Source organism: Pyxicephalus adspersus, chromosome 1 (assembly GCF_032062135.1).
Source record: "Pyxicephalus adspersus chromosome 1, UCB_Pads_2.0, whole genome shotgun sequence".
Taxonomy (NCBI): Eukaryota; Metazoa; Chordata; class Amphibia; order Anura; family Pyxicephalidae; genus Pyxicephalus; species Pyxicephalus adspersus.
Genome location: NC_092858.1, coordinates 39,114,012 through 39,129,507, shown reverse-complemented (window position 1 = coordinate 39,129,507; position 15,496 = coordinate 39,114,012). Strand labels below are relative to the sequence as shown.

Sequence of the window (15,496 nt, the reverse complement as noted above, 5' to 3'; positions counted from 1 at the left end):
TATGAAATTACTGTTTGTAGCTTTAATGTTAAAGGGTCAATCTGCCTAAATTGATATTTCAGTTTTTGGTGCTGCTGACAGTTAAACACATTGGAGGCTTCTTATATCTTTCTCTTGGTGAGACACTTGAGTTATTCTTCTTCCTATTATTATTATTATACCTAGTATTTATAAAGCATTAACATATTACGCAGTGCTTTATAAAGTCCATTGTCATACTCCTGTGTCTGTACCTCTGTTGTGATGGTACAGAGGTTAACTACTCTCTTTGCTGTGATTTTGTATTTATTTTATACTATGGACAACAGGAGATGGAAATCACAAAAATTGTTAGGACCACTAAAAACAGCCAGACAAAAACAAAACAGGTTTACTATAGCAGAGAGATTGTACTGTTGGAGAATCTATGATAAGTATAACAGTTAAGGGCTGTCTCAACTTATAACTAACATTTTTGGGTGGATGGAACCTTTAATCTGTCCTTTCATAACGAATGTACCACTGTTTTATTTTCATTGAGTGAATCCTACCTTGTTTTTGCTACTTTCACAGCATTGTAGACTTGCAAGGATCTGACTTTCTATAGCGTGTACCCAGGAATCTCTTTCTTCAAAACTTCCCGTCTCAAAATGCCATGTTTGTCCAGTACTTGATACAATGATGAATTCGAAGTTCTCTTCTGAGGGATGAAATGGGAATATTTAGATACTCATCAGTATACCATATATAATCAAATGCATGCTACAATCTGTAGTCTGCACAGAGAGTAACACAATCTTTTTTTAATTAGTCATGCTTAGAGGAAAATAAATGTGGGTAGTAAAATCTATAACTATAGGCCATTTCAATTGTTCAGTAAAAATTGTGTTTTGTGAGAATTTTAGACATAATGGACAGCATTTAATAAATCTGCTTCTTAACAACATAAAGCTATAAGCTATAAGCCATTACAAGAAAAAAAAATAAAAATAAAGGATCAGTACTTCCTTTTACATAAATCAGATGTATATATCCTACTGGGTGCATAAATTGTAGAAATAATTTTACTGTTTACTTTATGAATATATTTTTTGAAAATGGAACTGGGCAAATCCTCTAAAATGTGGGAAATAATGGTAGGCCCTGCTACATGGTCCTTACTCCTACTGAACAAATCTTCCAGATTTAAAAACCGAGGACAGCGATGATGTGCAAGGTGTGATATCCCATAGCAACCTATACCATTTAGTTTTACATCAATCAGTGATAAATGCTTTCTGATTAGTTGTGTTTGGTAAAATAAATGTTCACCTTACATTTTGCCTTAAGATATACTCATTGGTATAACGAACATGGTAATGCAAATAATACTCACGGTAGCAGGAATGAGCACAGCTCAGTTTTAGTATGTTCATAAAGCCATACAATATTTACATGTAAGAAAAAGGACATTTTTGAGCCACCTTTTTGTTATGCATGAAAACATAACTCTGCATTGGGATAAAATCTGTCCCACCTATCCTTGTGGTGTGAAAGGCTCTGATAAACTCATCAATGCATTTATATAATGAAACGAATGCTAATAGGGGAGCGTTTGTTTAAGAGTAAAAGTTTTTTTTTTTAATTTTTAAGGGGGGAGTTGCAAACAGTCTATAAATACAGTGTTTCCTTGAGTTTCTGTGCGATTTTGTGATCAGTCCTAATTATTGGGCTTCTCTATATAATCATCCCCCCTCAAACAGAGCCCTACTAATGACTTAAATCTTTGAAATTTTCTGTCAGGTTTCTGTTTCTTCATATGAGAGGGTTATTATTATTATTAATATTATTATTATTAATAATAATATTATTATATTACTCTTACTGTCAGTATTACTATTACTGATATTATGCAAGAACCTCTTACTTATACTAATTTTCTTCAGGAAGGACACTGTTGAACAGTCTTTATGGCACTGGACCACTAACCACAAAGTTTTAGGAGATTAGGTCACAAGTTTCTTTCAGGTAATTAACTTAGTTTGAGCATTTCTTGCAACACTTTGAGACATGGGCCATGTGGAGTTTGTTTCCCATTCATTAAAACTTATGCTAACAGGAGAGAGTTTGTTTGCATTATCATTACAGATTATATTAATGTTTTGACCACAAGAATGATACATTTACCACACACACTTTATATTAGCAGATTTGTTCCAATTTACTACTCCTATTTGTCTACTAATACTCATGTCATTTATGCTAAATCTATGTATTGCAATGAACCTATTTTGTATCAGTGGACCTCTGCGATGGGATAGTGCCATAATGAGCAAGAGGGAAGAAAAGACGCAAAGGAATAGCAGCTGGTTTAACTAAGGAATGATAGTGGAAAACAAATACTAGGCTTTTACAATTTACCCTGTGTACTTATCTGTGGGTTCTGTTAGAAAGAAGTGCCACAGATCTAGTGTCCAGGGAAAGATTAGAAGGCAACATGCAGCTACTGTACTATCAGTGGGTTTATATTATATACAAACAGCACAGAAACAGCTTATTTATGCTCTTTACCTGTTTTATAAATGTTTCTTAAACTACCGAAAGATTTTAATTTCCACATTTTGCGCTTGGCTGGAAGGTGATTCCCGGAAGCAAAGCAGAAGGAATAAAAGGCAGAAGGAAAGAGAAGAAAATTACAGAATTAAAGCTACAGGGTAGGCAGGTATAAGGATAACATCAGACACATGGTAAGATTTAGAGCCAGGGGAAACACCTATAAACAAATGCACAATGACTACACACACACGCACTATGCAACATTGGGAAGGTAGAATGCTAATCAGGCCAAATCAAGTCTAGAAAGCGATCTAAAATGGTTTTGAGTTTGAGCGCTGACAACCCCTGAAACCAATGGTACAGATTTAAAGATTATAGCCCTCTTTGTAAAAACCCCATTTCCAAAAGGGTTTGGACATTTTCTAAAAAGGGATAGTACAGTTTCAGGGCACATATCTGGATGCCTCAGTGGAATGTGTTAAGCATCAATGATTTTCTAAAGTGCTCCCAAGCACACGTAACGTTTAAAGACTGAAAGCATTACACACTCACAAAATAGGTTATTGTTCAGATTATAAGAGACAATAAACACATGTCTACAATAAATCTGTATATGTTTTGGCATTTGAAAATGCATTATACATTCTGCTGATATGCCACAAACACATTGAGACTCTAATTTTCTGCAAGTTAGTTGAAAAACACTTCCTCTGTTGAATTCATCTCAAGCAATGTTGGTAGCCCTATCTGAATTATCTCCTGTTTGACTACAGAACAGTTCCCCCTCCCACCATTTTCATTCAAAGTAAGGAGTTTTTTTAGTCTAGGAGAACTAAGCTAACATTGTGCTTTATATTTCAGTGTGGAAGAAGAAATTATGTCAACTCTCTACAGGTAATTAGACACTCACTACATTTTTTGCATGATGTGTTTTTAAAGGGACAAAACAGAGAATCTTTGTTGCATTATCTAATTAGGTTTAGAAAGACAAAACAATATTTTACTGTACTTTTTACAACTAGCAAACAAGCATTTATAACAACTTGAAGTGCCAGGACACACAAATGAGCAGCACAGTGGTTCAGAGGTACGTGCTCTGGCCTTTGAAATGCTGGGTCCCAGGTTCAAATCTCAGTAAGGACACTATCTGCATGGAGTTTGCAGGTTGTCCCCATGTTTGCGTGGCTTTCATCCCAAAAACATGTAGTTATGTTAATTGGCTACCTTCCAAAATTGACCTTAGATTATAATAATGACATATGACTGAAATAGAGACATTAGATTGTGTGCCCCTTTGAGGGAGAGTTGGTGACATGACTATGGATTTTGTACAGCGCTGTGAAATATGATGGCTCTATATAAATACTGTGTAAAAATAATATTAAAGACCGTACCATCTGCCTGCCCTGCTGAACCCTCTGTTTTTGAGGGTGTCATGTTTTTCTTCTTCTTGTTTTTCTTTTTGTCACTCAGTGGTGATGGTGGAGGGTCCTTGTTGCTGGATGGGCTGGAAATCACATCCCCAGTGGAGCTGCTCTCTGTTATAAAAGGTAAAAAAAATCCTATTAGGTGGTTTATTATATACAGTAATAGCTATACCATTAGCATGTAATCTTACAAAATAAAAAAGACATTTGTGACTGATTTTATGACTGTTTTTCTCAAAGTATAATCTGATAATACAACAACTGTTTCAAATCTTCTGAAGTGGTTTAGGACACAAAGGATACCTAAAAATGATTAAAATGGAAATCTTTATTGTAATGTCCTTATTCTGTCCTTAGAACTGTCCAGTTCTAGCTGTTTATGGACAAGATCCATACAGGCTTTTTGTATTTCTTAGCAGACAGCTGTAGACATTGGAATTATTGGCTTCCAGGTGTCTTTGTTTTAATGTTCATTGAATTGAGCAATGTATAAGGACTGGATTGGCTGTGCATGGAAATACAGCTGAATTGATCAGTGAACAATTTATTTTCATATTCATTCTTATGATTCAGTTCTGCAGGTCAGTCATTTCCAACTTCACCCAACAAGGTACCTGTTTTGGTATTATAGAGTATACACAGATCATGTCTTTACTTCTTACCTACCATAATTAAGCATAACTACAGGTTGTCCCAGTCACCTTTTTTAAAGAAAAAGCTAAAGCATACCAAGTGAGTCCTTGATTCTTTGGACTTGGGAATGGGTTGAATGCTAACAGTAGTTCAACCAAAATGAGGATCTGTGCTGGGTTGCAAAGCAATATTATACATGTGTGAGGCAATGAGCACTGAGGATCTGTTTTATTAAGCTTGAGTTGGAATTAAACTTTCTATTGAAAAAAGTTGAATACAGGTAAATACAATGGACACAATGGGCTTGATTTATTAAAGCTCTCCAAGGTTGGAGAGGACACACTTTCATTAGTGAAATAGGGTGATCCAGAAAACAAAATGGATCTGGTCCAGGATTCAGAACATTTGCTAGCAAAAAGCAGAAGAAGAAATTCATTTCAGTTTTTCTGAATCACTCAGATGCACTGATAAAGGTGTACCCTCGCCAGCCTTGAAGAGCTTTAATAAATCAAGTCCATTACTTCTTTATGGAGCACAAACAGATATCTGGCTAATTTGGAATGAACATTCAGAATTAAAGAAGAACAAATTTAGTTACTATGAGAAACTCCAGTGTTTTGACTTTCCATCAGTTTTGAAGGCCATAGCAATATTGTGCCTTGATTGGATCTGCCATCTGTTTGTATTGTGTTTTTTTAATTTATATATTAAAGATTTTATGCAAGCCAAATAAACAAATGAGGTGACAGGATGATTTTCAGAGGAAAAGAGAACAAAAAAAAAATTCAGCTGTGAGACAGTTCATTACAATTAAAACATAAGCAGCCAAAACAATTAATGTGACTGTTTGAAAAGAGATAATTAAAGCATGCATTCCAACAGAGATGATAACCTTTCATATGCTTATAATCCAGATGGGGTAATCGTGCTAAAAAACAAAATTAAAGAAAGAAGACATCCTAAGAAGCAAGTCATTTATGTAAATCAATGAAGATGTTCATCTGCACTTAGGAACAAAATACTTTTTGAAATACATCAGTAATATGTTTGTCAGCTGCATTCTGTTTCATAATTATTTTCTCAAGACTGCAGTTATTGACAAAAACTATTTTGTAAAGACTATGTACATCAATATCAGAGTGACAACATAACAAGAAAGGGGAGATTCACAAAATATTCAGTAATTGTAATGCTACAGCAGGAAATGGCCAAAAGTCGCAGATGTGCCAAAGAATTCCCTATTTAATGTACAGCGCTGCGTAATATGTTGGCGCTATATAAATCCTGTTTATTAATAATAATAATAATAATAATAATAATAAAAGAATATAGTTAGGGGGTATGGGCACACTACAGGTACAGATGGAAATTGATGATGTGTTGCAGAAGATTTAAGGCATTACAAAAGACTGCAAGATCATTTTCCCATAGCCAGATCTATTAATAAATATCAAAGAGGTAAAGCATATAAAAAGAGAAAAATAAACAGACAATAGAGAGATGATATAAAATGAGCAAAATAGTTTAAAGCAGAATAGGAGTGTATGGTTCTACATGTCTGAGATTGCCCTAAATTATTAAATGTACAATTAATTATGTATTTTTTTATAAGTTATAAGTATCACTTATATAATTATAAGTATTTTTTATTCTTGTTTTACCTTTTCATTTCACATTGATAAGCATCATGTGATTCATTGAGCCTGATTTATTAAAGCTCCCCAAAGCTAAAGCGAATACACTTTCATCACTGAAGCAAACTGGGAATGGATTTCTTCAAAGTCATTGGCTATTTGCTAGCAAATGTTTTAAACCCTGGGCAATATCTGTTCCAGGTTTGCTGGATCACCCAGCTTCTCAGGTGAAAGTGTATCCTCTCCAGCCTTGGAAAGCTTTAATAAATCAGGGCCATTTTCCTTCTTGGTAAATTCCTAGACACACAATGAGTACTTGCATTCCACAAAAATACACTCTTGTCTAGATTAACAGCATCTTCTTGTGGGATTTATGTTCCTTTGTATCCCCAAATATCTAGCCAAAAGGCGTTTGATGTCACTCTCAACTAGGTGCTACAGGCAGACCTGGGAAATAAAATATGCATGCAATCTAATTTTTTTTGTACATTTTTGCATTGCTATATGCAAGCAATTCTTACAGGGTGCATGAAGCTCCAATCAAAAGCTAGTTTTCCTTTAATGGCCTGAGTTCTGGTTCTGGCAGTGCAGGTATTAGAATATAGTCTTGGAGTTCTGGCAGTGAAGGTACTGTACTTCCACGGGGCTGTTCATACAGTGAGGTGCAGTCCAGGAATGCCTATCATCATATTAATTCAGGTCATGTCATGCTGTAATCAGTTCTGAGTGAGCACCTAGGTGATCAAAATTTTCTACTAATCTCTTGGGCCTGAGAGCAGCACAAGTAATGGGGGTACAGGTTGGGCACAAGCGATCTATATTCCTAGTTCCTAAATATGTGGTATGCTCCAGTTTCCATTAAAGCATATACTTTTTGCACATCTTTTTAGCTTAGCAAAAGTGCAGCCACTGCAAACTGCTTAAAAGCAAGGTACAAAAAACTGTTTCACCGGATCCATAATCAGGCATAATACATGTGCACAATGCATATAGCAAGGGCACAGACCAAAGCACTTCTGCAGCATGCAAGGTAGACTTGGCATGTACATGAATAACATTCTTGCTCACTAGGTGGCACTAAACTCATGCTGTAGGCAAGCAGGTGCAAATTGTTAAAACCATGTTCTAAACCTCTCAATACAAAAAGATTTGCATGAATAACTCATTAATTCAAACACTTTCTAACCTCCACCCTTAAGCATGGCAACCAGTGATATTCCAGATTTCGTTTTTCTCATATAAGATAAGAAAGGAGAATCTGGTTGTTCTACTAAAATACATGACACCTACAGTTTGTACATGAAACAAAGGAAACAAGATCAATAGCATAATGTATTGCTATTATTTGCCAATGCAAATACCAGAACTAAGGGAGTACCATGGTAAAACACACACTATTGGAAGCACTCAATAATGAAAGTTAATAAATAACCAAACTGTTTAATGTAAAAGAATTTAAAGGACAACAAAACCAAAATGTGGTATTACGTATGTAATATGTAATGTAGATAGTGTAGGTATGTAGGTTTGTCGCTACATATACTAGTCACAATTACAATTACAATTGTAAAAATCACTATTCACACCTGTGTACCTGTAGAGAAACCGAGAAGCTTGACATTTGTGTAATTTTACTCTGCAATCATTGGCTATTCTCTATGGCGTAGGAGCAAAGGTTTTTGTGTACCTGGTGACATCTGCATCTGCACAGCTCAAACCCATGCAAAGCCCACTGACCAGATCTTTATTGGAAGGCATGGCTTAGTCCTTTTAGACTACCAGTTGTATTGTGAACATGTTTTATATTTTTATTGTGTGTCTTTATTGTCTGCATTTTGAAGGGATTGTAAAATACATTATTTTCATAGAATAAAATATATGTATAATGTATTATGTTTTACATATGTAAAACATATGTATGATGGTCCATATCCAACAAAAGTTAATTTCTCATTTAGCAATGCAGAAGGATAATCATGTCTTTGGGCTCTGGCGGTCTTATGCACAGGCAACATCATTGGTGGGATGGATGAATATATAGAGGTCAGTAATATGTATAAATATACTATTGCCACATATACATAGAAGGATGCAGGGTGTAAAATAATTGTTTTACCTGTTTTTTTTTTCTTTTAGACTCATTATTACTTTTTTTTTACCTCTTTATACATGGCCAATCAGGTCATACTTCAGGTTCTTGCCTAGTACACATGTCTGTAATTGTGGCCTTTAACATGGAGAAGTTGCCAAACGACTTTACAAAGTGAGTGAGAACTAGCCTATATGTGCTTATCCGAGTGAAAAACTCTGCCATCAAAGTTACATAATCAGGCCTCCCTACGAATTATATACAGTACGTTTTGCGTGTGGTTTAACTAAACAATTAGCATACAAATTTCTTACACAAATCAACTAGAATGAAACATTTGATGTCTTTAAGACAGAATCCAGGAGGAAGACAGTCTGCTGGAAAAGATTTTTTTTTTATATCATGTTTGGCCTGTAAGCACGGGAAGTAAACATATCTCTCACAGTGAAATAATATAGGATAATTAGAATACTTTTTGTCCATTTATTCCATTTAGTTAGGCTTTCAGCAATGTAAAAATAATATATTTGATGGTGACTACATTATTAGCAGTCCTGCGTTGCAGCATTGGGCCTGATTTATTAAAGCTTTCCATGGTTGGAGAGTATACACTCTCATCAGTGAAGCTGGGTGATCCAGCAAACATGGAATGGATTTCATTGGATTTAATTTGCTATTTACTAGGAAAAGTTTTAAATCCTGGACCAGATCCATTCCAGGTTGGCTGGATCACTTAGCTTCACTGATGAAAGTGTATCCTCCCTAGACTTGAAGAGCTTTAATAAATCAGGCCCATTGGGTTCAATTTCCACCAATGTGGTATCAGCTACATTCACATGAATTTTCTGTTCATGGGAGGATTCTTTCTGGCAATCCCAAAACATTATATTAGGATGACTGTCTTATTACAAGTTGGCTGTTGAGTATGTATAGATTTGATAGAGATTTTATGAGTTTGACAGGGACTAATTTGAAATGTTTACTGTGCTGTGAAATGTACCTGAGAAAGAAGTCAGCATACGACCAATTAACGCATGTTTGCACATACCATTGAAAATTGTAAGAAAATATGTACAAAATTGTATTATACATAAAGAACATTTTGCAGGTCTTTTGACATTACCAAATTTGTTTCTAAACCCTTATTACTAAGGGCAACTTTCTACCTGTATTTGCAATTATAACAGAGTTCCTGTCAATGACTGCGGTATATAATTTTAAGCTGTGCTTACTTGTTGTTTGAGGCTTGTTACTTGGTGTATCTGTCACCGTGGGGCTGCTAACATCTTTTAATAAGCCATTTATGCTGGCTGATGGGCCACAAGCAGAGATAGCTCTAGGAGGTCTTTTTCCAGGCACTTTAACTGTTGTCCTTAGAAGATCCATCTCCTTCCCATGTGTGTTGTGCAGGTAATCCTGTAAAACAGACAAAAACAAACAGGATTAACAATCAATGATTTTATCAATACTGAATAAAAAAGTTAGAAAGACAAAAGCACATACAGTACATTAAATATGTTTTTTTTAATTAATCCAATCAAATAATGCTTTTCTGCCTTTTGGTTTTTGCAACTGGAAAATTTTGACTATATTTGTCACCCTGCATATGCTTACCATGCTAAAACTTCCTTTAAAGACAGCCAAATAAGAAATTAGGAATACCAGTATATCAGTTAACTACTTCCAGAAAGAGATTAAGGCAAGTGGAAGGAGTATAGCTGGTTTCTTTCCACCACAATCATGATTCTACGTATTATTGAAGGGTTCACTATACCAACAGTCAATTAGGGAAAGAGAACATATTAAGTTAAAGTGTATCCAAACCCAAAAATAAACATTGTAGATTATCAGTTCATTGATGTGGTGGCTGAATTAGTTTTCTTTTTACCAGGTAGCCCTGTGAATAAAACATTTCATGTCCTATAATGTCTACACTGTATTTATGGGGACAACCATGGTTGTCACACAGGTTGAACTTCAAACATGTCTAACTCAATTCTTCCCATCATTACATTAGAGCTGATTGGGCTATCAGTTAAAACTATAAAGATGAGAAGGATTAGGATCTTTGTTCTTACATTTACTGTATGCTCACATGATATGACAAAGACTAGTTGAAAAGTAAAGACAATTGCAGCTACTGTATCTTAGGACTGGTTAGCTACAACATATTACATTTCTGTACATTGCATTTAGATACACTCAATTTAAAGTTCTAGAAACAATAAAATATTTCTTAAAAGAAATTCAGATAAATGGTAAATTGAATTTTCTAATTTTAGCATAAAATGTGTGTTTTGTAAAGAGCAATATTTGCTTTACCTTGATTTACCTTGAATTGCTCTTGATCTTACTTAACTTAAATTACTGTATATAAAATACAATCTGGCAAACTGAGCAGATAAACATTAGGCTATATCAAATCCTTGAGCTCTCAATATGCTGTGACACTGTAAAGTAAAATTGTGCTATTGCATTTAGACAATCAAACAGGTAAGCTTCTATCAACATTATATATTAAGGGGATATATGGCTGTGCCCCCTGACTGGTATAATATGGCATTTTTTCAGATGTCAGACCATTAGGATTAACTTTGTGTGCACTAAATGTCTTTGCAAACACAGTTAATTCTCAAAAGTATAGAGCAGAGCTCCTGGAATGACCAAATTAATCCTCCCACTACAAACTGTCTGCAAAAAACTAGAAGAAAAGGTGGATACAAGACCAGAAGTAAAATCAGTAGTGCATAGTTTATGCTGGGTTACTGCACAGATATGGAACTACACCAAGATTCATGAAGGAATAACCATGCTTCATGTATGAAGATAATTTTTGCTCATGCCAAAGTTTAGATTTAAAGGTCCCTGTTAAAAAAATGTTGTTTACTCCAAGTATGTTTTGCATTCCCATGAAGGTTTACTTGCTTAAAGTAGATGAATAAACATCAACTGAAGCCAGTGAATTGTGACTGCTCTCAGAAGTGTCTCAGAATGGAAAGACTAACTCTTGGACATACTCACATTAATACTTGGATGATAGAGCAGCACACCATTACTTGTCAATGTAACATACTTCTTCTTCCACTCCTTGTTCAGCGAATTACCACTGCGTTTCATTAAGAAGCTCTGATAAGTGTAAAAAAATACAAAGCATTTTAAGGTATCACGTTCAAATTAAAAGAAAAAAAAAAACAGTTTAGAATGGTTAGACTTGACAGTAGTGGCTAACATGCTACATTTCTCACTTTGCTCAATTCTTTCTTGTGCCTAGCTATTACATTACATGAGTCTAGCGATAATATATTGTTTGATTGTTTCTAAAACAAACATAAATGATAAAGGCAGTTAATTAGGGGGAAGACTATTAACTATTTAAAAGCATAGGCCATAAATTTTTTTTGTAAACTCAGAACTTTAAATAAGAACAATTTTAGAAAGGAATTACAATTTGATCAAAACTTTTTATTTTGTGCTTCAGGGTGCATAGACTCAAAATTCAAGGATTTATTATTACTCTGCTAGGGGGTAGGAGAGCCACAGTCAACTCTGGTAGGATGAGTAGGGGGGATGTCACTCCACTTTGAGACATTCTCCAGTATGTATAATCTGATCTCTCTCATTGGTGTATTTCAGAACACTAGCTTCTAAAGGTGCAGCAATAAAGTTGTGAACCTTGCTTAGAGCTGTGCATTGTAGGTGCTAAATATGAATTATTCATTATCAAGATAAATGTGAAAAGCAACAATAAAATGTAAAAATATACTTTTTGATTTGTCCATTAAGTTAAAATAATAATATGAAAATGAAACGATAAGTGCAAAAACATACATAAATTCCCTTTACTTGCAGTTCCTTAATAATTATCGAGTCAATAGCAGACTAACAAATACTGCATGGTCCTATATGTATAGAAAATGTAGTGAAATATTCACCCTCAGCAGTTACACTGGAACATGTCTTCCAGTGCCAGTGAAACCACTACAGCCTGATCATAACACTGTTACTTATCACAGGAGAGAGTAACACCTCAAGTATAACATCTATGCATTTTCACGCTTAGCAGTCAACACATTGTAACTTGCCATTAGTCTATAAAGTGTTAATTTTCACACCCTTGCTTATTTAAACTCTTGAATTTAATGCTATGGGCCTTGCCATGACAGCTAGTCCTTCTAAGTGACTGCTAGATTGTAAACATGCCAAGTCAAACTGAACATTGCCATTCTGTCTCATCATAAACATATATAAGTAAGCTCTAGGATATCTCAGCAGGGTGCTGGTAACTTTCAAACATGAAAGAGAGCTTTCAAAAAAAAGACTAATGGCTTTCAATGCAGATTCGTTATCCATAAGATTTGATAGTAAAGCCAGGTGTTCATTTAGAGTCAGATATTAGGTTAGGGGATAGGATAGGTAATTTTGACAATCAAGAACTACATCTGGGAGATAAATCAATAGAGTAATTGTTAGGGTACAGAATACATTAATTGCATTATAGAGAATGATTCACGTTTGGTTTTATGCAATAATATGAATATTATGAATATTGTAAATTAGCATTCTTACCTATGAGGTTTGCCATTATTTATCTGTACACATATTAAGTCTGATTTATTAAAGCTCCCCAAGGCTGGAGGATATACTTTCATCAGTGAAGCTGGGTGATCCAGCAAACCTGGAATGGATCTGGTCCAGGGTTAAAAACATTTGCAAGCAAATAGCAAATTACTTTTAGGAAATCTATTCCAGGTGTACGTGATCACCCAGTGTTGTTGTGAAGTTTGATCTTGTTAGTGGAATGCAAAGTTAAGCCATGCACTGGGTTAGGAGAGGATGGTGCATAATGAATGGCCAAGTGAAGCAGAAAATATGTGTAGTCCATGCTAAAAGTTACCGTTACATTCTGGTAACAAACACTGTTTACTTAGTATATTATTAATATTACATATATTATCATATATAATATACATCTGGCTTTACTGTGATTAACATATCATTTTATCTATTACTACATACACATTCCATCCTTATATCCTATATTATAGTTAATAGTCACAAAGCAGAAGTAAAGGAAGTAGTGGATTGTGTGATTTTAAATTAGGGTACTGTGGAAAGTATACCCAAATCACATCACATGACTGTCCATAATCTTACTTAATTTTTATAAAACATACGCTTTTCAACATATTGCGATCCCTCTTTGACCCCAATTACATTTTGCACCCCCCCCCAGAAGTGTGCTTTTTTTCTGCAGCCTAAAGATGATTGAGCATTGCTGCTCTATTCTCTAGTCAATACCTTGCCACTTGGAAGGATTCAACTGGAATGTGTGTGGGCTCTTCTTGTGGTAGTTCTTCCCACAAGAAGCTGCAGGTAGCTGTTCCATGAAAGAATTAAATACAGCTCTCCACTGAGTCCTAGTACACCTCTTCCATTTAACATACTTTGCAGAAAGCAACTGTAACAATAAAGGTGTTCTCTGTAGAGCGGCTGTGTGGGTGTTTGTCATTTACTGCTACACTGTGCTGCCAGTAGTGCATTAGCTAATCAAATGGTAACAAATTAGCATGTACCAGGAGGGACATTAATCTATGCACAGCAGGTATGCATTAACCCTTTGTTATACTGTATTGTCCTTTTAAAGCTTGTGTGTTGCTGTATAACCTCCAAAGAATTGGCGTTCATAGGAAATAGAACAGATTAAGTCAGTCTTTAATTTATGAAACTATTTTTACAAGGTATTATCAATATATACTTGCATTAGCTACAGAGAAAATTGAATATTCTAGATGTAAAGCTTCAATCATATTCTCTTTTGTGAATTTTCAATGTTGTCAAAGATTGTGCTTATCCTTTCTAACATTTTGTGTACTGCAAGAAAAATATGACATGTCAGGTCATACAACTACAAGATTTGGGTATGGTGGTAAAACACTGCAGTATTAACTCTTGTCTGAAAATATGGATGCGGTCATACCGTGTGAATTTCTCAGTTTCATGTGAAGAATAATATTTATCAGTCAAAATATTAAAACTACTTGCTTAATTTTACTTGGTCCTCCTTGTGCTACCAAAATAGGTCTGAATCATTTAAGATTAAGAGTTAGCAGCAGATCATTTGAATCACATTGCTTTCACAAGCCTTTCTTCTTCCCAGTGCATCCTGCTGCCAACTCTATACTAGGCAAATGATAAACACAATTCCTGCCATCTACCAAATGTAAAAAAATCATAGTTTAGCAGATAAGAACACTTCGTTCCACTGCTTCATAGTCCAGTTCTGATGCTTTCAGTGGTGGAAAGGACCATAAGCACTCAAACCAGTTTGCGGTTATGCAGTCTCATATTCAGACAGATGTGCCACACTGTATGTACCCACACCTTTCTCTTATGGTCAGCATTACAATTTTTAATACTTTTTTGCCAAATTAGATCTTTTGAGAATTAGAAAAAATCCAGTGAGATTTCAACCCCAAGATAAACATGTTCCTTCTTCTATATCCTGCCCTGAGCTCACACACTTACTTCTCGCTACCCACAGCCGTAGTAAGATGGCTCCCTATGTGAACAAAGCTATCCTTCCTATCCTGTATATCCATCTCACATATACTCCCAAAACCCAGTCTGCTCTTCTCTTCAGTATTTACTGCCCACTCCCAGCTAATTTTACACATTTAAAAAAAGTAAAGTTGCAACATTTCAAATAAACCACTCAAGAAGAAGGGTGCTTTGCTAGTTAAAATAAGGAAAATGCATTGATTCCATGATACATTTCAAAAAAATATTATTACCTGTTTGATAGGCAGAGCTCGGCCACCAGTAATGGGGTCACCTCGACTGTCAAAACTCCTCTTCTCCATATCACTGCCCCTTCGGGTCTGCAAAGAAACAATCATTTCCCATTTATCATTTTTTCTTGAATAGGAATAACAAATAGGAGACAAGTAGAAGATTTTCAGTTCTTGGTATTATAGTGTTGTTCATTCAAATGGGACCAATTTTTTTTCAGCTGTGATTGATTTTACAAGGCAACTTTTCAATCATGTTTTATATTCAATATAAGCAGCAAAGCAATTGAGCTAAACTCCCTTTCCACATAGGACCCCTTATTCATGTAGCTCTAAATGACATTAACAGGATGCCTCATTGTGTTCTCAGCAGCCTTTGGCTTTGAGAGCCAGTGGTTTTAAATTTTTTGC

General features: G+C 35.1%; 1 protein-coding gene across 4 annotated transcripts in view; it reads right to left on the bottom strand.

The window, feature by feature from the left end:
• AGAP2 (ArfGAP with GTPase domain, ankyrin repeat and PH domain 2) overlaps positions 1 to 15,496 on the bottom strand; it is a 158,505-nt gene that overhangs the window by 12,740 nt on the left and 130,269 nt on the right. For 2 of the 4 annotated variants that reach the window (XM_072407173.1, XM_072407171.1), the window contains exons 9-14: positions 15,089 to 15,175; positions 11,319 to 11,423; positions 9,530 to 9,713; positions 3,909 to 4,052; positions 2,530 to 2,589; positions 531 to 679 (exon numbers count right to left, since the gene is read on the bottom strand). In XM_072407173.1, coding sequence (XP_072263274.1) covers positions 531 to 679; positions 2,530 to 2,589; positions 3,909 to 4,052; positions 9,530 to 9,713; positions 11,319 to 11,423; positions 15,089 to 15,175 — 729 coding nt within the window. The remainder of the gene's footprint in view (positions 1 to 530; positions 680 to 2,529; positions 2,590 to 3,908; positions 4,053 to 9,529; positions 9,714 to 11,318; positions 11,424 to 15,088; positions 15,176 to 15,496) is intronic. The other 2 variants (XM_072407174.1, XM_072407172.1) reach the window with 1 other exon arrangement.